General features: G+C 43.0%; 1 protein-coding gene and 1 pseudogene across 3 annotated transcripts in view; both read right to left on the reverse strand.

The window, feature by feature from the left end:
• Positions 1–561: 561 nt before the first annotated feature.
• LOC144508582 (myosin regulatory light polypeptide 9) overlaps positions 562–26,046 on the reverse strand; it is a 28,787-nt gene continuing 3,302 nt past the window's right edge. For 2 of the 3 annotated variants that reach the window (XM_078236690.1, XM_078236692.1), the window contains exons 2-4: positions 10,396–10,596; positions 9,717–9,878; positions 562–1,166 (exon numbers count right to left, since the gene is read on the reverse strand). In XM_078236690.1, coding sequence (XP_078092816.1) covers positions 994–1,166; positions 9,717–9,878; positions 10,396–10,579 — 519 coding nt within the window. In that variant the 5' untranslated portion in view covers positions 10,580–10,596 and the 3' untranslated portion in view covers positions 562–993. Of the gene's footprint in view, positions 1,167–9,716; positions 9,879–10,395; positions 10,597–22,250; positions 22,499–26,046 lie in introns of those variants that run through there. The other variant, XM_078236691.1, reaches the window with a different exon arrangement.
• On the reverse strand, positions 12,922–13,101 carry LOC144508828 (U2 spliceosomal RNA; annotated as a pseudogene).

Genomic DNA, 26,046 nt, shown 5'->3' on the forward strand with positions numbered 1-26,046 from the left:
GAAACACCCTCTGGACTTTGGAAATCTTGTGAAGTAATTTCATTTCTGTAGTTCTTGTACTGTTACTATCCATAGTGAAACCTTTTTTCCCTATTGCACCCGCCCCCCCGCCCATTTTACTCTGTGTGTGTGTGTGTGTGTGTGTGTGTGTGTTTGTGTAGTAGAATGGGAAGTTACGAATACTTCTCCGCTGGGTTTTGAATGTGAAATAAACTAAACTTCTGAGCTAATACTAACACAAGTTTGCTGTGAGTTATTAGTAAATTGGATCACACAATACGCCTACTTCAAAGGATAATTCAAAGTACCTTCTGTTAACGGACAGCTGGTGAGAAGAAAGATGTACTGTTTGCCTGTCTCTCTCCTGTTCATAACACTTGTCTGTTTTTTAATATGATTCTGCTTCTGGTTTTGAGGCCAGCTATTCAGGGGAATGTGGGAAGACCCAAATAACTCAAGGTCCCAGCAAATATTAGATATGGGCAACACCATAACAAAATGATAATTAAATGGATCCAAACATAACCACCCCATTGTGAAATTACAGAATACAGAGCCACCTCAAGTGTACTGGGGCCTTTATTTAAGTCACATAGTATTCAGAAAAAGTACAAAGTCCATATAAAACCTAAGTACCAAATCCTGCTGTAGATACAGTTATTCTCTTGTTCCTGCTTTTCACGATAAAAGATTTACTTCTAGCATTTTTTCCTCTGTTCCTTTGCAGGAGTATCCATTATTATCGCAATCAATTTCAATGCAATGTATATATAAAAGTGAATGGAATGCTCATCATCTTTTTGGGTTGTTTTCATCCTATTTGAATGGCCACATTTTCCAACATTCATACAAAGTGATACTAGCCTTAAAACATCATACAAAACATCTGGGAGACAAAAGTTGCTGCTAAGAGTAAATGAATCGCATCAGTGGCGAACGGTGTGCGCTGCAAGTGAAGTGTCGTGAAATTAAAAGCAGATACAATACATCATTTTAATCGTCCTTATCCTTGGCGCCATGCTTCAGAATGCGGGTGAATTCCACATAGTTGAAGTTGCTTTTCTTGTCAATCGGTGCTTCCCGGAAAAGTTCATCAACTTCCTCATCTGTGAACCTGTCTCCCATAGTGGTCAGCAGCTCTCGGAGGTGGTCCTCATGAATGAAGCCTACAGGAAATTGAACTTGTTTATATATTGCAGTTTCATTTTTTTGTTCAACTTTTGGATGTCACAATATTCTTAATTACAGAAAACTATTTTGTTTGCTTCATGTGAAAAAGCGTGGGGGGGCCGGGGGATGGTGGTGGTGGGAACGGGAGGGATGGTGGTCTAGTGCTATTGTCACCAAGTCATCCAGAGATCAAGCCTAATGCTCTGGGATATTTTTTTTTATCCATTCGTGGGACATGGGCATCGCTGGCTGGTCAGCAGCTAAGAACAAAGAAAATTGCAGCACAGGAACAGGCCCTTCGGCCATCCAAGCCTGCACCGACCATGCTGCCCGTCTTAACTAAAACCCCTTATCCTTCCGGGGACTATATCCCTCCATTCCCATCCTATTCTTGTATTTGTCAAGACGCCCCTTAAAAGTCACTATTGTATCCGCTTTCACTCCTTCCCCCGGCAACGAGTTCCAGGCACCCACCACCCTCTATGTAAAAAATCTGCCTCGTACATCTCCTTTAAACCTTGTCCCTCGCACCTTAAACCTGTGCCCCCCAGTAATTGACTCTGGGAAAAAGCTTCTGACCATCCACTCTGTCCATGCCTCTCATAATCTTGTAGACTTCTATCAGGAGATAGAATTTTTTGCCCATCCCTAGTTGCCCAAGGGCAGTTGAGAGCCAACCACATTGCTGTGGCTCTGGAGTCACATGTAGGCCAGACCAGGTAAGGACAGCAGATTTTCTTCCCTAAAGGACATTGGTGGACCAGATGGGTTTTTCCATCAATCGGCAATGGTTTCACGGTCATCAGTATATTCTTAATTTCAGATTTTTTTTTTATTGAATTCAAATTCCACCATCTGCCGTGGCGGGATTTGAACCCAGGTCCCAGAACATTAGCTGAGTTTCTGGATTAATAGTCTAATGATAATACCACTAGGTATCACATGGCAGTTGGTGGAATTTGAATTCAATTAACAAAATCAGGAGTTGAAAGCTAGTCTCAGGAATTGTGACCAAGAAACTAACAATAATAAGAAAAGCCCAGGTTCACTGGTGCCCTTTACAGAAGGAAATCTGGTCAGGCCCACTTGTAACACCAAATCCACAGCAATATGGTTGACATGGTGGCACGGTGGTTAGCACTGCTGCCTCACAACGCCAGGGACCCGGGTTCAATTACAGGCTTGGCTGACTGTGTGGAGTTTGCGCATTCTCCCCAATGTCTGCATGGGTTTCCTCCGGGTGCTCCGGTTTCCTCGCACAGTCCAAAGATTAGGTGGATTGGCCATGGTAAATTGCCCCTTAGTTCAAGATGTGTAGGTTAGATGGTGAGTGTGAGAGGTTACGGGGATAGGGCAGGGGAGAGGGTCTGGATAAGATATTAAGATACTCTATCAGAGAGCTGGTGCAGACTTGGTGGGTCGAATGGCCTCCTTCTCCACTGTAGGGATTCAATAATTCTATGACCCTTAACTACCCTCTGAAAATGCCTAGCAAGCCATTCAATTCAAGGGCAATTAGGGAAGGATAACAAATGCTAGCCTTGGCAGTGATGCCCACTTCCCATTAAAGAATTAAAAAAACCTCAAAGTTCAATGAGTGTTGTGGCGTAGCATTAGATCATGCCTAATTCAGCAAACAGGTTACTGCAATGCAGGCATGTGTTAATCTTCAGGTCACACAATCAAGGACGTGGATTTTAAAGAGGTTTAGATTCTCGACATGCTTTACTCACTCAACTAGAAAGAAGGAGAGAGAGAGATCTACAAAATGCTCCAGGTGGACAAGTTATTTTCCTCCCTTCTCATGGCCAATTTTCCTGTTTTCAGTTCTTTCCTCATAGATTCCTCGCTGCAGTAAAGTTCTTCAGGTACCTTGTTCAGATGACCCTATTCTTGTGTGATTCTTTGTCGTGTCAATAGATTAATCAGCTGTGAAGCGTATGATAGCTGAGGCTCCAATCTGCTCCTCACTTTCTCCTCTCATCAGCCCACAAGCTGCCTTTCCTTCAAATGATGCCAGATACGAACAGGACCAAGCTATTTCTCCCTTTTCTTAATTCAGGCTAATTGTACTTCCTCACTGCCTTTCTAGCAGAAATCAGGTCAGTCAGCAGAGTGGAAATCAAACTTCAGATCGTGTCTCAGCTGTTCACTTCATAACCTCACTGAATCATTGGGACGGCAATCAAATTAATAATTTATCTGGGCAAATATATTTTCCTGAGAATAAATGAAAATGGCATATTGTGTATACCGCTTTGTCTAAATTGGTCTGTCTACAATGTAAAGCACAATACCCCAAATCCAGCACCCTTGGGACCGAGACCGATTTTAGATGCTCCTGGATTTTGGACGTCCAACCTAACATTTTGCTTAAAGTAATCCATTTTGTTACCATGCAATAGGTTCCCTCACATGGTTCACATCCAGTTTTCCTGCAACCTTCAGTCAGCAGTTTGTGGCTGACTTTCTTATATTTTGAGGGCATGTTGCCAATGAGAATCAAAAGCAATGATACATTCCTGGTTGTTTTATCTAAGCTAGAACGTATCCAGATTGGGACTCAACCTGCACGGTGCCTGACCCAATGCACCATTCCTAAAATGCCGGGTTATTCAAATTGCTTTACTCATCGATTTATTATTTTCTTTGTGGGCATTCATCGGGGCAAGCATTTACCTAGCAGGCAGAAAGCAGTGTGCAATGGTTCAAACAATAACATTCTCCACTACAAAAATGTCTAGTTTTTGGACAATGCCAGCTTTCAGGTAGCTGGATTCGAGGTACTGGTATCTACTTATTTATTATTGTCACAAGTAAGCTTACATTAACACTGCAATGAAGTTCATAGAATCCCTACAGTGCATGAAGGAGGCCATTCGGCCCATCGAGTCTGCACCAACCACAATCCCAACTGGACCCTATCCCCTAACCCCACATATTTACCCCAGTAATCCCTCTAACCTACAAATCCCGGGACATTAAGGGGCAACTTAGCATGGCCAATGCACCTAACCAGCACGTCTTTTGGGCTATGAGGAAGAATCTGGAGCACCCGGAGGAAACCCACGCAGACATGGGGAGAACATGCAGACTCCAAACAGACAGTGACCCAAATCAGGAATTGAACATGGGTCCCTGGCGCTGTGAGGCAGCAGTGCTAACCACTGTGCCACCCCAACCCAGCAATGTGGAAGTTTCCCAGGTATGTCCTGTCCACAAAAAGCAGGACAAATCCAACCTGGCCAATTATCGCCCCCTTCAGTCCACTTTCGATCATCAGTAAGGTTATTGAAGGTGTCATTGATAGTGCAATCAATTTGAGATACTCGAGTTATGCGCTGCAAAAATTGGATTACAAAAGTGAACACACTTCAAAAGAAGTATTTATTTGGCTTTAGAGTGATTTGAGATGTTATGAGGTGGTGATAGGCACCACATAAATGCAAGTTCTTTATTTCATTTCAATTGAAACAACTTTATTAATACTCCCTTCTCCTATCAGATGAGCAACCTATACTCCTCGACTGTGTTAATACACCACTCTCTTTTCAGGGTTGATGATGTGACCATAGTTCTGAGCTTATGAATGCACTACTCCCTTCACTTTTTCCTGTGATTCACAGGTTGTTGGTACAATGTTTCTTCCTACTGAGTGTTACCTCAACAGACAAAACAAAGCAACAGCAGAACTAGCTGATGCATGTTTAGTTGCACAGAAAACAAGGGGCTGTACTGCTTTCACTCAATCCTGTTTACGTAGAAATACATTACAGGCTGAATAGCACAGGATTTGGGATCAACCGTATAATCCTTGTGGATACACAGGTCGGAACTCTACCACCTCGCCCGCCATGGAATCGGTGCGGGCGAGGGTCCGACAACGGAAATCTCCGTTGACATCGGGCGGGAATTTCCGGTCTCGCCAGAGCAAGACTGTAAAATCCCGCCCATTGTCCTGACTTCATGCTGAGGATACCCGCCATCGTGTTGTGAGGCACTACTATCTTGCTAAATGGGATAGATTTTGAACAGATCTAGTAACTCAAAGCTGGGCATTCATGAGATGCTATCAGTAGCAGCATAATTCATCATAGAAGAAATCATAGAAACCCTACAGTGCAGAAAGAGGCCATTCGGCCCATCGAGTCTGCACTGACCACAATCCCACCCAGACCCTATCCCCAGATCCTACCTATTAATCCCACTAACCTACGCATCTCAGGACACTGAGGGGCAATTTTAGCATGGCCAATCAACCTAACCCGTACATCTTTGGACTGTGGGAGGAAACCGGAGCACCCGGAGGAAACCCACGCAGACATGAGGAGAATGTGCAAACTCCACACAGACAGTGACCCGAGCCGGGAATCGAACCCAGGTCCCTGGAGCTGTGAAGCAGCAGTGCTAACCACTGTGCTACCGTGCCAGTATTGAATTGAGTTGAGTTGAATTGAATGCAACCACTAGCTGTAACCTCATGGCCCAACATATCCCTCATTATACCATTACTATCAATTCAGGGATCATTCCTGGTTCAATGGATCGTGCAGGAGGGATAGTCAGGAGTAGCACCAGGCATACCTAAAAATGAAGTGTCAAGCTGGTGAAGCTGTGACTACTTGCATACCAAAGAGCAGAAGCAGCATGCGATAGCCAGAGCTAAGCAATCCCACAATCAGATCACAGTTCTGCAGTCCTGCCACGTCCAACCATGAATGTTGATGGACAATTAAACAACCAATGGAGGAGGAGGCTCCACAAATAACCCCATCCTTAATAACGGGGGAGCCCAGCGCATCCGTGCCAAAGACAAGACAGTTGCAACAATCTCCAGCCAGAAGCATCAAGTGGATAATCCATCTCGGCCTCCCCATGAGGTCCCCAGCATCATGGACGCCTGTCTTCAGCCAATTCAATTCACTCCACATGATATTAAGAACTAACTGAAGGCACTGGATACTGAAAAGGCTATGGGCCCTGACAACATTCCAGCAATAGTACTAAAGCTGTTCCAATACAGCTACAACACTGGCATCTACTCAGCAATGTGGAAAATTTCCCAGGAATGTCCTGTCCACAAAAAGCAGGATGTATCCAACCCGGTCAATTCTGTCTACTTTTGAGCATTAGTAAAGTTATTGAAAGTGTCATCGATAGTGCAATCAAGCATCACTTACTCAGCAATAACTTGCTCATTGACGCTCAGTTTGGGTTTCACCAGGGCCACTCAGCTCTTGATCTCATTACAGTTTTGGCCCAAACATGGAAAAAAGAGCTCAGTTGAAGAGGTGAGGCGAGAGTGACAGCTCTTGACATCAAGGCAGCATTTGACTGAGTGTGTCATTAAGGAACCCAAGCAAATCTGGAGTCAATGGGAATCAGTGAGAAAACACTCCACTGTCATAACTAGCACAAAGGATGATGATTGTGGTTGTTGGCAATCAGTCATCTCAGTCCCAGGCCAACACCACAAGAGTTCCTCAGGGTAATGTCTTAGGCTCAAATGTCTTCAGCTGCTTCATCAATGACGTTCCTTCCATCACAAGGTCAGAACTGGGGATGTTCACTGATGACTGCACAATGTTGAGCACCATTCGCAACTCCTCAGATACTGAAGGAATCCATGTCCAAATGTAGCAAGAACTAGACGATGTCCAGACTTGGGCCAACGAATATCAAGTGACACTCATGCCACAGAAGTGCCAGGAAATGGCCATCTCCAACAAAAAAAGAACCTAACCATCATGCCTCAATTTTGATGGCATTACCATCACTGCATGACCCACTATTAACTTCTGGGGGGGTGACCATTGATCAATAACTGAACTGGACGAGCCACATAAATACTGTAGCTACAAGGGTTTGATTGGCACTCTATCCACTACTTTCATCACTCATTCCCTCCACCACAATAGCAGCCATGTGCACAATCAACAATATGCATTGCAGCAACTCACTAAGACTCCTTCAACAGCCCCTTCCAAACCCATGACCTCTATAATCTAGGTGGTCAAAGGCAGCACATGCAAAGGAACACCACCACCTGCACATCTGCCTCAAGCCATCCTGATTTGGAACTATATCGCTGTCCCTTCACTGTCACTGGGTCAAAATTCTGGGATCCTCCTTCCTGACAGCATTGTGGGTGTACCTACACAATATGGAATGCAATGGTTCAAGAAGATGACTCATCACCACCTTCTCAAGGACAACTAGGGATTGACAATAAATGCTGGCCTAGCCAGCAACATCTACATGCCCTGTAAGAATAAAAATTGGATGAATGGGGATACACCACAATTAAATTTATAATATCCAAACCATTAGAATTTTTAAATGGGAAAAATCTGAATGATTTGGACAATAGCAACACTTTCACAAAATAGCATCTTTTTATGCATTTATATTCAGCTGTAGTCTTTAATTACTTTTGATACGGATTCCCAAATATGTTAACACTCTCCAAAGAATCCCATGCAAATATTAAGATAAACTTTCCAATGATGATGTGTGCTATCAAGTAAGAAGAAAATGTCAGTAGATAATGACTTCTGTGGTAGGTTAAAAACAGAGAGTAGGAGAGATAGAAATTTGGTGATTTTCTCTCGAGGCCAGGGAGCCCATGTCATACATTTGTGTTAGAAGTAGGGTAAGCAACAGTGTATTAGTAATTCCACATTTTCTGAACAATTCAGTTAATGCACGTAATTTGTGAATCTAGGAGCATAGTTCAGGAGGCTTAAATAAATAACTCAATCACAAAGGATACCATATTGAGTTAATCTACGGTAACATCGCAGGTTTAATTCAATAGGTTCTCAGAGAATCTGTGTCTCCACTGTGCAGCTCTACAAATCAGTTACTTGATTGCCAGTTCATTGCCACAGTAAACACAGCTTCCAAACCTTTTAACCAGTAAGGTATTATTTTTAAACATCTGGAAAGGGTGTACGACTCCATCTCAAACAGGAAATAAAAAGGATCTGATATTTGTCTGGAAGCTGAGAGTGGAAAAGTGATGTGAAGGTCCTGCTGAACACAGTGGGTTAGCACTGCTGCCTTACAGCGCCAGGGACCGGAGTTCGATTCCTGGTTTGCGTCACTGTGTCCCAGTGTCTGTGTGGGTTTCCTCCCACCGTCCGAAAGGCGTGCTAAATTCTCCCTCAGTGTACCTGAACAGGCACCGGAGTGTGGCAACTAGGGGATTTGCACAGTAACTTCATTGCAGTGTTAATACAAGCCTACTTGCGACACTAATAAGTAAGCATTAAACTTTATTATCATTTCTTCTGCCATTTCATCTAGCAGCCAGCTAACTTGACAACCAGGCCAGTGGATGGACTCACTCTTGGGAATGGTCGCTGGCAATTGAAAACGGAGCAATGTTTGCAATAAGGTCTGGAGGTATGGGGCAAATGAGGTACTGGAGGGAGGAGGTTGACGAACAGTGTTGCAGGTGACCATACGTCGTTAAATGGGGCTCCTGGTGCTCAAGAAGTGCTGGAAAATGCAATAACCTTGTGGAGATGCAGCTCCTACTTTCATTTAATTGTTGTGTTTCCCAACCCATGAGAAACACTCGCGACTGCAGTGAATTTTATATCAGACTCCCAATTGCACTGTGGCAGCCCAATTTAAATATGCTAATAAAATGTCCTGTCTTTCTATGTGGGACATGAGGTTACCCAATAACTGCCAGCATAATGAAGGCGGGCATGGTAGGTTGGTCACGCACTTTCCCGTGCTCAAGTCTTTAACTGCACCTCCCACCCTCTTTTCTCTGTATTGGGCTAATTAAATCAAGGGCATCTTGTGGGAACTTTCCAGCATTTAGTCATCATTGTAATCATACATAGCTGCTGAATCATATCCACACGATGTAGCAGAATTCAGGGAGGCAATTAATTTGGAGTATCCTCGAACTGGGGTGAATAACTCAGTAGCTTTCAATGCAGTGACAGTCAGTCCTAAACCTACTGGGTTATTATTAAAGGAGATGTACGAGGCAAGTTTTTTTTTAAACAGAGTGGTGGGTGCCTGGAACTCGCTGCCGGGGGAGGTGGTGGAAGCGGATACGATAGCGACTTTTAAGGGGCGTCTGGACAAATACATGAATAGGATGGGAATAGAGGGATATGATCCCTGGAAGGGTAGAGGGTTTTCAATTCAGACGGGCAGCATGGTCGGTGCAGGCTTGGAGGGCCGAAGGGTCTGTTCCTGTGCTGTAATTTTCTTTGTTCTCTTTGTACTCTGATAGTCACGGTTTTGTGGAACCTAAGCAATTTCTCGTATCAGCTAAGCTTGAGACGTGGTGAATCTAGCAAATGTCATAACGTCATAATGCAATATGAGTAAGATGTTATACAGCTGAATGGACTTAAAATACAACCTGAACATTAATCAAATTGTGTGCAATCCGCTGTCAGTCCAGTGATGCTTGCTAATCCAAATCTGTCAGAACTGCTGGCAGCACTGGGCGTCTTTCTCTTTGTGCTTTTAGGATAGATTCCGGAGATTACTGCCTCTTATTAAAAGCTGTTTACCTGTTCCTTCTTCATCAAAGCAAGCAAAAGCATTTCGAATGACGTCTTCTGGATCTGTGCCGTTTAGTTTCTCACCAAACATGGTCAGGAACATGGTGAAGTTAATGGGTCCAGGAGCTTCATTCATCATCCCTTCCAGGTACTCGTCTGTGGGGTTTTTTCCTGTTCACAAGGGTTCAAAGTTGAAAGTGAGCTGCCTACATCGTTTCACAGAATGTCCTGTACAGTAGAGAGTAGCTGATTATGTAGTGACTGAGTCATTCTTAAGAGGCTTTGCAGTATTAATGGCGAAAAATATGCAGCTTAATGTAGCAAAACAGTCTTTTTATCTTTAAAACCAAACATTAACATTTGAGGAAAAAAATATATTTGTATCATGTAATTGTATATTTTATATTTCATTGAAGTGGTTGTGACTCACACCAGAATAACTATATTTGACCTTTAAATTTCACTATGTATACAACTGAGTTCTTGATAAGGTGTGTTGTACAAACACGTGCAAGGAGAATTTGGAATGACTAGTTATACTTTATGCTCAGAATGTGGAGTTTGAGAACATAAAGGTTCTTTTTTTTAAAAAAAAAGTTATTGTATGTAAAGGTTGACTAATAAAAATGTGGGCCATAATTCCCATGGGAAGTGTTGTACATTTTTAGTAGACATTTTATGGCTTTACCAAGAGAAGCCAACATGTCGTGCAGATCTTCCTTGTCAATGAAGCCATCACGGTTTTGGTCTATCATGTTGAAAGCCTCTTTGAACTCCTGGATCTGAGACTGATCAAACATTGCGAACACATTGGAAGTTGCACGCTGAGGGCGCTTCTTTGCGGTCTTTGCCTTTGCTCTTTTGCTGGACATGTTGATGCCTTAGTAACCTAAATAAAGAGGGCACAAGTTAAAAGCTCTATTTTAAGAAATGCACCACAAGTAGCAGACAGGCTGCAAGACACGTCTGATTCATGCTTTAGCAAGTCTGGGCCTGTTCGACGGATAGAGGAGAGCTGATTTGTGAATGCCATTGAGCCACTGAACCCATAAAAGGAGTTAAACATGCTCATGTCTTATTTTTCAGCACCGTTCCCCAGAAGGTAATTACTAGGATTAATCTCTTAATTAGGGAAATGCTCCAAAACCTATGACGTGGATTAGGTGAAACTTGCCATATTAAAATCAGGACATTGCAAAATACCATAAATAGCTTTTGATTTCCCTCAGAAACTAAAGATTTTGCTGAAGGTAGTGAAGCGGTTTCATTTTAGATTCATTGTTAAGCTCTTGAGCTGGCAAAGGAAAATGCTCCCTTTTTAAAAAGAAAACCTTTTTGCAGCTAAGTCGGTCACCGATTGATTTCGGAAAACTGAACACATGGCAAAATATTTGAAGTCAGAGTACCTTAAAAAAAATACATTTTAGTTGTCACCTTTGCCCCAGCATAACTGAACTGCAGATATGTGATTCCAGTCAAAAGGTTAATTTATTTCCTGGCATTTTGTTAGCATAGTTTAAATACATTACAATATGAATGAGTACAAGCGAATCCTGAGAATCATTGAATCCCTACAGTGCTGAAGGGGCCATTTGGCCCATCGAGCCTGCACCAACAACAATCCCACCCAGGCCCTATCCCCATAATCCCAGATATTTACCTTGCTAATCTCCCACTAAGGGGCAATTTAGCATGGCCAATCAATCAGCCTAACCTGCCCATCTTTGGACGGTGGAAGGAAACTAGAGCACCCGGAGGAAACCCACGCAGACACAAGGAGAACATGCAAACTTCACACAGACAGACAGTCACCCGAGGCCGGAATTGAACCCGGGTCCTTGGCGCTTGAGGTGGCCGTGCTAACCATTGTGCCACTGTGCCGCCCCCTTCTGAGGACTAATGTTACATTATTGGAACATTCCATGCTCCATTTTTACAATTTGAGGATATTAGAATTCGTTCAATTGCCTTTATCTACTTCATCACCAGAATTTGTAGAGTTTTATAATAACCACTAGTGCCTGAAATTCCATGCCACAGCTGGGCTATTCCTCCATAATCAGTTTCATAGAATCTCTACAGTGCAGAAGGAGGCCATTCGGCCCATCGACTCTGAACCGACCACAATCCCACCCAAGCCCTATCCCCATAACCCCATACATTTAGCCTAGCTAGTCCCCCTGACACTAAGGGGCAATTTATCATGGCCAACCCACCTTACCCGCACATTGGGGCGGCACGGTAGCACAGTGGTTAGCACTGCTGCTTCACAGCTCCAGGGACCTGGGTTCGATTCCCGGCTTGGGTCACTGTCTGTGTGGAGTTTGCACATTCTCCTCGTGTCTGCGTGGGTTTCCTCCGGGTGCTCCGGTTTCCTCCCACAGTCCAAAGATGTGCGGGTTAGGTTGATTGGCTATGCTAAAATTGCCCCTTAGTGTCCTGAGATGCGTAGGTTAGGGGGATTAGTGGGTAAAATATGTAGGGATATGGGGGTAGGGCCTGGGTGGGATTGTGGTCGGTGCAGACTCGATGGGCCGAATGGCCTCTTTCTGTACTGTAGGGTTTCTATGATTTCTATGATCTTTGGACTGTGGGAGGAAACCGGAGCACGTGCATACTCCACAGTTTCCCATAGTCTTTAGTATTCACAAGAGACACATTTAGTTGTGCACTTGTGCTTCCTGGATTGCCCTAAGCTGAGGTCTGTGAGTGATACATCCTGGTGGGGTTCCAGATTTGATCCCTAGGTTTTGCTTAGTTTGTTGATGTCGGCTGGAACAGTGAAAGATGCCTAACAGCTGGCTGAAGCACCCCTGGCTGAGGGAGGGGAGGATTCTCCTGTGCTTCTAGATTGTAGGGGTGATGTCTACCTGCTGGCATTGCATCAGGTGAGGGCACGATCAGGTCTGACTCCTTGTAAAGCCTCCCCGCCGCTGTCAAATAGCCTGCTGTTGCATGCCCTCATTATGCACGCATGAAAGGCATTGTAGGCAAGGTGCTGAAAGGTGACCACTGCCTATAGAATTGAATGCCCGGAAGGAGTTTAACACATTAAAAAAATTTTAAAAAAAAATACTTTTCCAATTCAATCAAATCAAATCCAATTCAGAGTCTCAACAAGTTGAGACATTTCAGATCCAGGCTGACAAGACAGGACGGGAGACCAAAACCACCCTGTCCTGGGCCTGATCTACATGAGTCAAGCTGATTGGAGAAGGGGGAGGATCCTCCTCCAAGACTTGAGCTCATTTGCATCTTAGCCAAAAGGCCGAGATGCCGCTTTTAAAAATTGCTTCATATGAAACATATGAAGCCTCAGCGTAACCTAATGACCTCAACCAAGTGCAGGCGATCCATACTACACTTGATCTTAGCCAAAAGGCCGAGAAGCGATGGAAGGAGTTTAACACATGCAATAGAGGAAGGGAAAATAAGAAAATTGGAAGGGGGCAAAGTAAAACATTTATAACAAGAGGATTGGTATCCACTTTTGCGTCAAGTTTGATAAAATTTATGTCCATTTATTAAAGTTCAGTTGCTTTTTCTTTTGGAGTTGGTCTGCTGAGGAAATTTTATAATTTTTTTAAAAATAGCAACCCACAGGAAATAGAACAGTTCAGATACTTCATATAATTAGATGCTGTTTGAAAGCACAGGAAAGAAGCAGGATTTGGGCTGTATTATGCCAACCGGTCCTTCAATGGTCGAGTGCTTTGGTACTTTGAAACTCTCTTCAAACTGATTCCTAATAGTGGTTATGGAGGGAACCCATTTTAGTTGGTGCTAATCTGTAATTTTACAGTAAAATATGCTCTTCACCCAACTCTCCAGAGGAAAAAATGTAATAATTCTGTTGCTTTGTATCCTCCTCTTTTCTTCTGAAAGTAGTGACCATACTGAAATGTGGTCCAGCCTTCATTTACCCTTTGCTATCCCTCACTTGTACCTCTGGACCTTGTATCAGCAAACTATATGTTGAGATGCCAACCTGGATGAGCTTAATCCTTGTTACACATGTGCAGTCGAGTAGGAGACATCCAAAGATAGGATATTTCGGTCCTTTGTTTGAAAGTCTATTTATTAGAGTCACAGGTAGGGTTTCATTAACGCTGCAATGAAGTTACTATGAAAATCCCTCAGTCGCCACACTATAGTGACAGTTCAAGTACACCGAGGGAGAATTTAGCATGGCAAATGCACCTAACCAGCACGTCCTTTGGACCGTGGGAGGAAATTGGAGCACCCGGAGGAAACCCACACAGACATGAGAAGAACGTGCAAACTCTGCATAGACAGTGACCTAAGCATGGAATCGAACCCGGGTCCCTGGTGCGGTGAGGAGACAGTGCTAACCACTGTGCCACCGTGCCCCCCCCTTCACTCTAAGTTTTGGGCATTGTGGTCACCCCCACCAGTACGCCATGGACTTGGGACTCCCTGATCTGTGTAGGCCAAAAGCAGTTAGAGAACTGAAAAACACAGCTTTGAGCACGTTTCGGTCAGTTAGAGGAGCTTCCCAAATCTGCTGTTAAATTTCTATATACCATTAATTGAAATTTACACACCCCCCACCTCCCTTTAAAGCTGTTCAAAATGCAAAAGGGGAACATTCATTGTGAATGTCAAGTGAGGCAACAGCTCTGGAGCCTGACTGAGTATGAGGTCCATTTTTAATCATACTCGACTGCACATTTCATTAACAGTAATTTGTTTCAAATGAAATTGCCGGGATTATTTATTACAGCATTAGTTTCACTGCAATCTACAGCTGTCTCCCATTATAAGAGACTTCGAAAGAGTGGCTTCTTTCTTGTCATGAAGAATCGAACGTTAATCAGCTATCTCTGTGCCAGAAAGAAAAAGACGGACAGAAAGAAAGAAAAAGAGAAAGAAAGAAACCGTTGTTCACCCAATTTATCTTCATTGTTCGTGATTGAAGGCATCCATTACAAACTGAAATTTAAAAATTAACCAAAATGTAACCGAATTCTGAAATCCCCGAACTGGACAAGTCGGATTTCAAATGCTCTGCTCACAATGATGTTTGCCAAATTAAATCAAGCATCAGCTTTTACAATGAAAAAAGATAAAACTATGAAGTTATTACCAAAGTGTTCCAATACTTTTTTTAAATTTACTATAAACACCCTCTGACATTCCCCTGACAGTTTGGTGGGTACCACATGATGTAGTACTCGGATATACTCATATTTAATGCCTGCTCTATGCTGGGTAAGCTGATCTGAATGAGGATGGCAGAAGAATGCTTCAATTAGTCTCAATATCACTTGGCTAAGGAGGAGGAAAAATAAGTCAAACCAAAATTGGGCACAATTTCTGCTCCCAAGTCATTTATTCGCTGCTGGAAATGTACTTGTGTAGAAATCAGGCAAAAACAATATCAGATCTGGCTGTGATGCACCCTGTAGTTGGATATCCTGACGACTCTCAGTGTTTGATTTCACACGTGAAGAACAACCACTCAAGCAAGTGATCAATGAACACTTGGTGCAGGTGAAACCACATCTGAAAAAAGGCGGTAAGGCCTTCATTGGCGAACCGCAAACTGATTCAGAAAAAAAGTCTCGTTATTTTGTGCACACTCTTGTGCAAAGTCATCATAAGGATACAACTCCTTAGGAATTACTATAATTCCGCAAGCACCTAATCCTGCTGCAAAATAATATGTTCCAGTGCTTTGTTATTGTTTCAGATTGTGGCTTGCTGTGATCACAATATTCCATACAATAAGTAACTAACTACATTCTCTTATCCTCCAGCCAAATTGGAACATTTTTCACCAAATATGTCATAGAATCATAGAATGGTTACAGCACAGAAGGAGGCCATTCAGTCCATCAAATCTATTTCAATGTCCGTCACAATACACCGTGTGATGATGGGAAATATTCAAACCAAAATCAGCTGGTTGCATGCTTGTAACGATAGGGCAGAATTTAATGTTCCCCTGGGAGGGAGTGGAGGGGCCTTATTATGGGACAGGGAGGCCCAGGATGAAGGCACTATTGTCTTCCTGACTCCTCTCAATTAAGTCCAGGGCAGGAAGCGTCGGAGATAGTCTTTCTGCCTGAAGATTATATGAGTGCTTTAAGTGGCTCCGACAGCAATCTTTAACCACGGGCTTCCTTGCAGTACTAGCAGTGGCCACTGCTCCCGGTGGCACTGCCAGCAGCAGAGAGTTGCTAAGGTGGGACACTGCCCCACATCAGAAAACGTGTGGTGGGAAATTTCCTCTTGTGGAGCTGGGAACCCCAGTGGTAGCCAGCGGGCTGCCTAATTGGGAATAAATCTTGATGACACTCTTGGAAATGGCTGCTGGGTGATTACCACTGGCTCTCCAGCCCGTGCACACCCCCACAGCTCAACTGTTAAATTCCTCCCATATAGTTTCTTTTCCTCCTTCAAGTGTGAACTTTTGTGTCGTTTTTACTGCCTTTATGCTTTGATATTTCTATCTCAATTCTGCTCAGCTCCCAATCATATGGTCAAAATGAAAATATTCCAATGGCGCAATGATGATTGGCAATGAGATGTCTGATGGTGGCATTGCTCTCATATGTCAGCTGTGTATCCGAACCCAGATTTTTGACTTCATTGGAATGAAGCAGACACTGAAGGTTGGCACAAGATGAATGAATCTTGACTGTTGCCAAGAAATGTTCCTCAGAGGAAAAGATGTTTTTCAGAAGTTATTTGCATCTACAGAATCATAGAATCCCTACAATGCAGAAGGAGGCCATTTAGCCCATCGAGACTGCATCAACAACAATCCCACCCAGGCCCTATCCCTGTAACTCCACGTATTAACCCTGCTAATCCCCCTGACACTAAGGGGCAATTTATCATGGCTGATCAAGCTAACCCACACATCTTTGGACTGTGGGAGGAAACGGGAGCATCCAGAGGAATCCCACGCAGACACGGGGAGAACGTGCAAACTCCACATGGACAGTCACCCAAGGCCGGAATTGAACCCACATCCCTGGTGCTGTGAGGCAGCAGTGCTAATCACTGTGCCCCCCATCAATGCCAATTTCAGTTACTTGATTTATTTAAGCATCTAACCCTTACTGGAGCTGTGCCCAGATGGAGTTAAATCTGTACATGTCATTCTTACATTGTTGATAAGTGTTACTTAAGGAATCGTTGGGAAGCATTCCTTAAAACAGCTTCTCCAACTGTAGTTCTTAAGTTGTGGTACTGGTTGCCTGAAAAACCGCAATAGCTGTGATAATTGTGCTAGATTATTAGCTTCCACTAATGTATCTAAATCTTCAAAACTAGAAAATCAGCTCATGGTAAATAAAACACAGTTTCTTATCCTAAATCATTTCCTTATGTTTAATCCATCCACCAAAGTGCCACAATATTGTATACAAATACCCATGTGCCATTGCTGGTGGTCATTATTAGAGGACTTCATATAGGATCATAGAATCTACAGTGCAGAAGAAGGCCATTTGGCCCATCGACTCTGCACTGACCACAATCCCACTCAGACCCGATCCCCATAACCCCACATATTTCCCCTCCTAATCCCCATGACACTAAGGGGCAATTTAGCATGGCCAATCCACCTAACCTGCACACCTGTGGAATGTGGGAGGAAACCGGAGCACTCGGAGGAAACCCACGCAGACATGGGGAGAACGTGCAAACACAGACAGTGACCCAAGCCAGGAATCAAACCCAGGTCCCTGGAGCTGTGAGGCAGCAGTGCTAAGCACTGTGCCATCGTACCGCCCACAACAAACATTGGCAAAGAGCTGTGTCTGAAACATTAACATGCTTTATTGATGCTGCCTGACTTAGAATCATAGAATCCCTACAGTGCAGAAGGATGCCATTTGGTCCATCAAGTATACACCAACCACAATCCCACCCAGGCCCTATTCCCATAAGCCCACATATTTACCCTGCTAACCCCCTAACACTAAGGGCCAATTTAGCATGGCCAATCAACCTAACCCGCACACTTTTGGACTGTGGGAGGAAACCAGAGCATGCAGAGGAAAACCCACACAGACACGGGAGAATATGCAAAACTCCACACAAAAGTAATGTCAGCAAAACAAGCAGATTTTACTGTAAAATTCAATGTCAGTAAAACGAAGGAGATAGTCATCGACTTCAGGAAACATGGAAGCGGTCGAGAGCTTTAGGCTCTCAGTGTTCAGTTCACCAACAAACTGTCCTGGTCCCTCCATGCTGACGCTATAGTTAAGAAAGCCCACCAATGCCTCTACTTTCTCAGGCGGCTAAAGAGATTTGGCACGTCTGCTATAACTCTCACCAAATTTTACAGATGCACCATAGAAAGCATTCTTTCTGGATGTATCACAGCTTGGTACGGCTCCTGCTCTGCCCAAGACCGCAAGCAACTACAAAGGGCTGCAACCAGCAGACATTGTTCAGGAATGGGAACCTTTGTCCTCCTCCTGAATTCAATATCAGCACCTTTCCTGTTATCCAGGCTGAGGTGAACTAATTTAACACTTCCATGGTCTGCCTAGCTGAGTTGTTCAGTGGCTAACTCATTGAGCCATAATGAGACCAGGCATCAATCATTTAAACTTCTGCTGCCAGAAAGCACAATTCTGTTCTTCTGTTTATTGAACCCTGTGCTTAAAGGAACATTTGGACCATTATTTGGACCCACTGTGGGGATTCTATGGTTCTGTAGATGCAAATAACTTCTGAAAAACATCTTTTCCTCTGAGGAACATTTCTTGGCAACAGTCAAGATTCATTCATCTTGTGCCAGCCTTCAGTGTCTGCTTCATTCCAACGAAGTCAAAAATCTGGGTTCGGATACACAGCTGACATATGAGAGCAATGCCACCATCAGACATCTCATTGCCAATCATCATTGCGCCATTGGAATATTTTCATTTTGACCATATGATTGGAAGCTGAGCAGAATTGACTTAAAGCAATTACTTAATCAAAAGCCCTCCATTTTTACATTCTGCTGCTATGAGAAATTATTTTTTTCTTTGTGACTTATAACACTCTAGTTTATTAAAATAATTCATTCATACACCACAGGCCATTCATACTTGTATGGTCAAGATGACAGAGTAGTTAATGAATAAAGTAAAATCATGCATTTGTAAAGACCAGAATATTAATATCTTACCATAGGTGAACTTATAACAATTATAACTACCACTGGTATTGCTGAAAGTGGCTTATTTACTCTTTTCTGGAAAGGTCCCAGCATGTGCTGTCCCTGAAGCAAACAATGGACCCAGTTCCAACATACCTCATATTACAATATTAAACCATAGCAAGAGTCATCAAGTGCCAAGTGGGTAATTATGGATTATGTAACATAGGAACATCGGATCAGGAGTAGGCTATTTGGCCCCTCAAGCCTGCTCCGTATTTTAACTGGATTGTGGCTGATCGTCTACCTCAATAACATCTTCCTGCACTATTCCCGTATCCCTTGAAGGTATCTAAAAACGTATTGACCCCTGCTTTGAAAATACTCAATGACTGGCCTTCCACTGCCTTCTGGGGTAGAGAATTCCAAAGATCTACCACCTCCCAACTGAAGAAATTCCTCCTCATCTAGGCCCTAAATGGCCATTCACCTATCCTGAGACTGTGTTCCCTGGTATTGGATCCACCAACCAGGCGACATATCCTTCCTGCCCTGTAAAAGATTTTACACATTAATGAGATTACCTCTCATTCTTCTAAACTCCAGAGAATGGAGGCCCAGTTTCCTCAGTCTCGCCCCACAAGACAATCCGGCCAACCCAGGGATTAGTATGGTGAATCTTTGTTGTGCTCCCTATGGCCAATATATCCTTCCTCAAGTAAGGAGAACAAAACTGCACACAATAGTCCAGGGTAGGTCTCATCAAGGCTCTGTATAATTACAGCAAGACTTCCTTCCTCCTGTCCTCAATTCTTTGTGCAATTATGGCTACCATACGATTTGCCTGCCTAATTGCTTGCTGCACCCGCATGTTAGCTTTCAGTGATTCATGAACAAGAGCACGTAGGTTTCTTTTTGATCGTCAACACTTCCCAGTCTCTCCCCATTTATGAAATACTCTGCATTTCTGTTCTTCCTACCAAAGTGGATAACTTCACATTCTCTTGCATTGTATGCCATCCCGTCAAGTTCTTGCTACTCAAATGAAAAAAAAACCCCAATAAACTATATATCTTAACTGATGCCAATTTGTGTCACCACAAAATTTGGGAAAGCTGAATTGATACATGAACAACAACAATAATTCACATTAATATAACTGTGCGACCGCCAAATGTAGGCAAAAGAGTGGGGAATGTATAAGGGACGGAGTCGAAAGAACACAGTGTTCTCAGGGGTTATAATGCTGGAGCAGGTTATCGAGATATGGATGGAGGAAACTGAATGATCTGAACGCACATATTGGAAGCGTTTGTGGTCCAAGAGTCAATGTAGATTAACAAGCACTGGGGTAGTGAGCGAGTGGGAGTCGGTCTTGTTGGAGAGTTTTATATGAGCTGATGGATGGTGGAGAATAAAAGGCCGGTAAAGAGATAACTGAAACCTTCAGATCTCCAGGTGACAAAGACTCAGGTGAAAATGTTGACAACAGTTGGCTCAAGGCAGAGACAGATATGGGTGACGTTATGGAATTGGGAGAACTTGGCCTTTGAAATGGAGGAATTATAGGATCAGAGCCTCAGATTAGGATCAAATAAAATGCTAAAATTAAAGACAGCCAAGCTCAATCTGAGATAATCCCTGGTAGGAAAATTGCATCAGCACATCTTTCGGACTGTGGGAGGAAACCAGGGCAACCGGAGGAAACCCACGCAGACACGGGGATGACGTGTAGACTCTCCACAGACAGTGACCCAAGCCGGGAATTGAACCCGGGTCCCTGGCGCTGTGAGGCAGCAGTAAATGCTATAAAATGTCTTGTGTTGTATTTGCTTGCATGGACACCAGGATTGGTTTTGGCTTAATTTGGTCAGATACCCCGACGATGCTCATTACCTTCACACATCGGGAATGGTCACTTAGGTAAAGTACTTGAGATGGCTGACATCTGTGAATCTGTAGCTCAGCACCGTCGAGTGCTTTCAAAGGGAAGAAAATTTGAATTCTGAGGAAAGGTCATCAATTTGGAAGGTTAACTCTGTTTCTGTTTCCATGGACGCTGCCTAAACTGCTGAGTATTGCCGGCATTTTCTGTTTGGATTTCAGATTTCCAGCATCCACAATATTTTGCTCTCATAGAAAAATATGGGAGTTTGGAAGGAAAGAAGACTGTGGTGTGACATCTTTCCAGTTATATGTGGAATCTTTTAAATTGCATTGAAGTCTAATTGCTCTGAAGCAACAATCATGTCCATCATGTAAGTTGTTGTTGTTATTATTCTGACGGAAGCATTTGAAACCAAATCCCACCTACTCCATTTTGTTCAGCCAGCATTCTCATCTGAATCTTTGCTCAGATCACCATGTAGGAATGAAGTTAGTATGTTTTTAAATCAGATCCAGAAAAGTTTTTAGACTTATTTGCCTCTTTGAAACCTTGTTTATCCAGTTTGCAAACCGCCCCGGTCATATTTACCCACAAGTTCACAGTTCAGTTAACAAGCTAGCCATTCTTTGCAATTAAGTCTTTCTGCTACTTGGAAGCTCAGGAATGCAAGCAATAGTCTCTGGCTTTAAACTGATTACCAGACCAGTGCCTCGAGATAACATTGCTGTAATCATTGTCAAATGTGCAGTTTTTTTTAACATCCAGAAGAATGTAGTGATTACTGACTGCATGGAGAAGACTCATGGGATTACACACTAAGGTTTTCCAGTATTTAAACAGTAGAGGTTGACAACATATCAAAGACGATTAATAATCTTTAGGTTTTTTTTCCCTGCAGCCTTCAAAAGTCAATAAACATATTGTCAACAATGGAGGAAGGGTCTTTTGGTAATAGTTTCTCGCATGATCAGAAATGTGTTAACAATTTTGCTACAAGAGAAATCTTCCTGCTGTCTTTTGTAGTCAACATGTAAAGAGAGGAAATCTTCTCCAAAACGAATAGATTACAACAGAGTGAAAAGCAGATGTTAATCATCAATAGCTTTGATATGAATTAATGTACAGTTTATACCGGTGAACAGTTGTAAAAGATGTTCAAACTTCTCAATCAAGTGTCTGTCTAAACCTTGGGCAAAAGCAGTCAATGGTTTTCTAAGCATTTTTAAAGTCTGAATCAATTATCTAATGGTGTAGTAAAAACATTTTACTTCTGCCATTTTATTTCTCTATCCAGCTCTCTATATGTATCCTTGCTGCTGTGCCCTTTCCTTAGGCTATGAGTTGTCCTGTGAAGTTAACTTTGGTATTGCTTCATCTAAAGTTGCATTTTTGGTGAACTGACACAAGAGCGTAGTTCCTAAAGTTAAACATTCTCCCGATTCACTGCAATGGCAATAAAGTTTTATGTGCTAATAATTTACAACTATATGCATAGACTCTATACATATATATATATAAATCTTACCTCTATTCAAAAAAGATGAGAAATACAGAATTTTCTTCAGTATAAAGTGTCAGAGCCAAGCCAGTATTTGCTCTGCCTAAGCTGATGTACAGGTCATGTGTTCACACCATCCAATGTCTAGTGACAGCTGTTTAAGTTCCCTCCCCTCCCATTCCAGGCATTTGTCCATACAAGGCAATAAAATGCTGACTGGATTGCTGCCAATAGCTTGTTGTACAATGGATTTTGGCATATTAGCACAAGGAAATCTACACAAACAGATAAGATGCCTTATATAGTTGAAACTATTCAGTGAGGCACTGGTAACATAGAAATGTACCACAGAGACAGTTATGTTTCACAGACTACTACAATACCAACATATCTTATTTGCTTTAAAAGGATATGGTATGTTATAAAAGCAAACTAATATGGATGCTGGATATCTGAAATAAATGCTGGCATCCTTGTCACATCTCCAGTCACTTATGTTTTGATGTTGCCACCTTACGTACCACTTATTCCAATGCATCTTCCTTTCCCTCACCCAAGGATTCTCCTCCACCATGGTTGACATGGCTCTCAACTGGGTCAGTCCTTATTCCCACACTTATCTCTTCCCTTCCCTCCCAGATCCACAACAGGATTCACCTTCTACTCCATCAGCCTTGGCATTCAGTGGATCAGTATTTCCAGAATTTTGTCACCACCAAACATACCTTCCTTCCTTTCCCACCAGGGCACCACAGTGGCACAGTGGTTAGCAGTGCTGCCTCACAGCACGAGGCACCCAAGTTTGGTTCCAGCATTGGGCGACTGTTGGTGTGGAGTTTGCACGTTCTCCCTGTGTCTGCGTGGGTTTCCTCCAGGTGCTTCAGTTTCCTCCCATGTGTGCAGGTTAGGTGGATTGGCCATGCTAAATTGCCCCTAAGTGCCCCAAGATGTGTAGGTTAGGTGGATTAGCCATGGTAAATGCACAGGATTACAGGGATAAGACAAAGGGGAGGGCCCAGGTTGTTCTTTCGGAGAGTCGGTGCAGACTCCTTCTGCACTGTAGGGATTCTATGGTTCAGCATTCTGAAGGGACCATTCCCTCTGCAACACGCTAGTCCATTCCTCAATTACTTCCCCTTCCTATGTAAATGCAGGAGATGCAACACTTACCCCTGGGGCGGCATGGTGGCACAGTAGTTAGCACTGCTGCCTCTCAGTGCTAGGGACCCTGGTTCGATTCCCGGCTTGGTTCACTGTCTGTGCGGAATCTTCATGTTCTCCCCGTGTCTGTGTGGGTTTCCTCCCACAATACAAAAGACGTACTGGCTAGGTGCATTGGCCATGCTAAATTCTCTCTCAGTGTACCCGAACAGGCGCTGGAGTGTGGCGACTAGGGGATTTTCACAGTAACTTCATTGCAGTGTTAATGTAAGCCTCCTTGTGACTAATAAATAAAGTTAATGTTTTATCTCCCCACTTTGCATCAGTAGTAAGGCCCATGGCCCTTTCCTCATGATTCCATGTCTTATTAAAACTATAATAAGTAGCAAAAACCTTTCCTTTTCCATTTCAAAAATAAACTAAGTGAATTGGAAATATTAAATGGATCACTGATGACTGAACCTGTGACTGAATGCTGAAAAGCTAAACTAAATTCTCTTTGTATGAAAAAAGACTCAAAAACATTATTCTGTGTAAGTGTGAAAATACTTGCGATTGAAAAGCCAGGTAAAATATTTTATAAAGATTAAAATGTACTTTATATATGAGATGAAAAAGAACCTATGAGTATACTGTCCTCTGACCTCTGGAGCAGTTGCATCATATTCAGAGTGATGCAATAGAAATACCCTCTCTATAATGACGTGAGGATCTAATTAAAACAACAATAACCTGCCACTTAGTAGCTGTAGTAACGTGGCTCTTTAAGAAGGGGGCATTTTCTGAGGGCCACGGTATTGGCGAGGACCTTATGGATCGTCCCGGCTGGCAGCTGAGCCAATCGGTTGGAGGGTGCGTACCAGGGTCGAGGAGGGATTCGCAGTTGGAGCCCCGGGAGTCAAGTAGAGCAGTCGCATTGTAATTCTACCCGACCTTGTCTATATATTATTCTTTATTTGGCAATAAAGCCTATTGTTGATTCAAGCTACAATGAGTTGCCCTTGATCTATTACATGCATCTATTTTCCAATTATCACATTTGCTAGTTTGTCAGCCCGCTCTGCTGTTTTCTACACATCAACTTCCTGATTAGCAAGGAAATTCACAGTTAAAATAAAGAAAGAGCGAAAGGAAATTAGTAAACTTTGCAGGTCTACTGTGCACATGGCAGGTATGTTTTTGTCTCCCTCCCTGGTTCATACCTTGTGATAGGGCTATGGCAATTTAAGTAGCAATACAGATAGCATATTTTGATTTCAATACCTGGTGTTGGGTTAACATGGAGTTAATGTCAGAAATGCAACTGACTGGATTCTTCTCGAAGTTGGAATTAACTATTCTGTTGATGCAGAATATAAGGCTCTATCTCAGTGGTTCCTGAACTTTTCCTTTATGCGGACCACTAGATTGTCATCAAAAGCTTTTGCGGACCACAACATTTTAAAACATTTTTTTACATTGCCTACGGTTGATGAGAGTGAAATGTATATATCAATGGGTATTAAAAATGCAGCAATTCTAATAGTTCATGATGCACACACAAATACATCACACTTGTCACGGCACATTTACCTGCTATAGACCTACCAGTGGAAACAGACAATGCTTATCTAAGGAGAAGGCTGATGTTGTTTTGCAGACGTCAAACGCTGGAGGTCAGGTTGCAGGGATGACAGCCCCAATTAGAGATCTAGTTCAATGTTAAGTTTATTCCCATATTTGGTCTTCAATATAACAAGCCCTGAAAATCCAGTTTTGCAAAGGCAGGTGATTGGTAAAGGCAACAGAAACTTTACTGCCTTGTCGGATGGTTCTGGGTACTCTGAAGCAAGTTTAAGCCAAATATCGTCGGTCAGGTAGTTCTGAGAAAAATCCAGCTGTAAAGCTGTAAATCCAGCTGTGGGCGGCATGGTGGCAAAGTGGTTAGCACTGCTGCCTCACAGCGCCAGGGACCCGGGTTCGATTCCCACCTTGGGTCACTGTCTGTGTGGAGTTTGCACATTCTCCCCGTGTCTGCATGGGTTTCCTCCGGGTGCTCCGGTTTCCTCCCACACTCCAAAGATGTGCGGATTAGGTGGATTGGCCATGCTAAATTGCCCCTTAGTATCAGGGGGACTAGCTAGGGTAAATGCATGGGGTTATGGGGATAGGGCCTGGGTGGGACTGTGGTCGGTGCAGACTCAATGGGCCGAATGGCCTCCTTCTGCACTGTAGGATTCTATGAATTGTCACAGGACAGTTCCACAAAGCTGTTTTGCTCCCGCGAGGTCAGGCATGCGGGAATATCATCATTCATTTGATTTGATTTATTATTGTCACATGGATTAACATACAGTGAAAAGTATTGTTTCTTGCGCACTATACAGACAAAACATGCCGTTCATAGAGAAGGAAACGAGAGAGTGCAGAATGTAGTTTTACAGTCATAGCTAGGGTGTAGAGAAAGATCAACTTAATGCAAGGTAAATCCATTCAAAAGTCTGACAGCAGCAGGGAAGAAGCAAGGCTCGCAAAGGGACTTTGTTGAACTTTATGTCAGTAACAGGAAAATACTCCCAATGCTGTTTTCAAACTTTGCAGGTGCTCTCTGATGTCATGGTTTACACTGGTTGGAAGCTGCATTTAATCTGTATCTGACAGATTAGCAAATGAATCGTAATTT

This window comes from Mustelus asterias, chromosome 20 (assembly GCF_964213995.1).
Source record: "Mustelus asterias chromosome 20, sMusAst1.hap1.1, whole genome shotgun sequence".
NCBI lineage: Eukaryota > Metazoa > Chordata > Chondrichthyes > Carcharhiniformes > Triakidae > Mustelus > Mustelus asterias.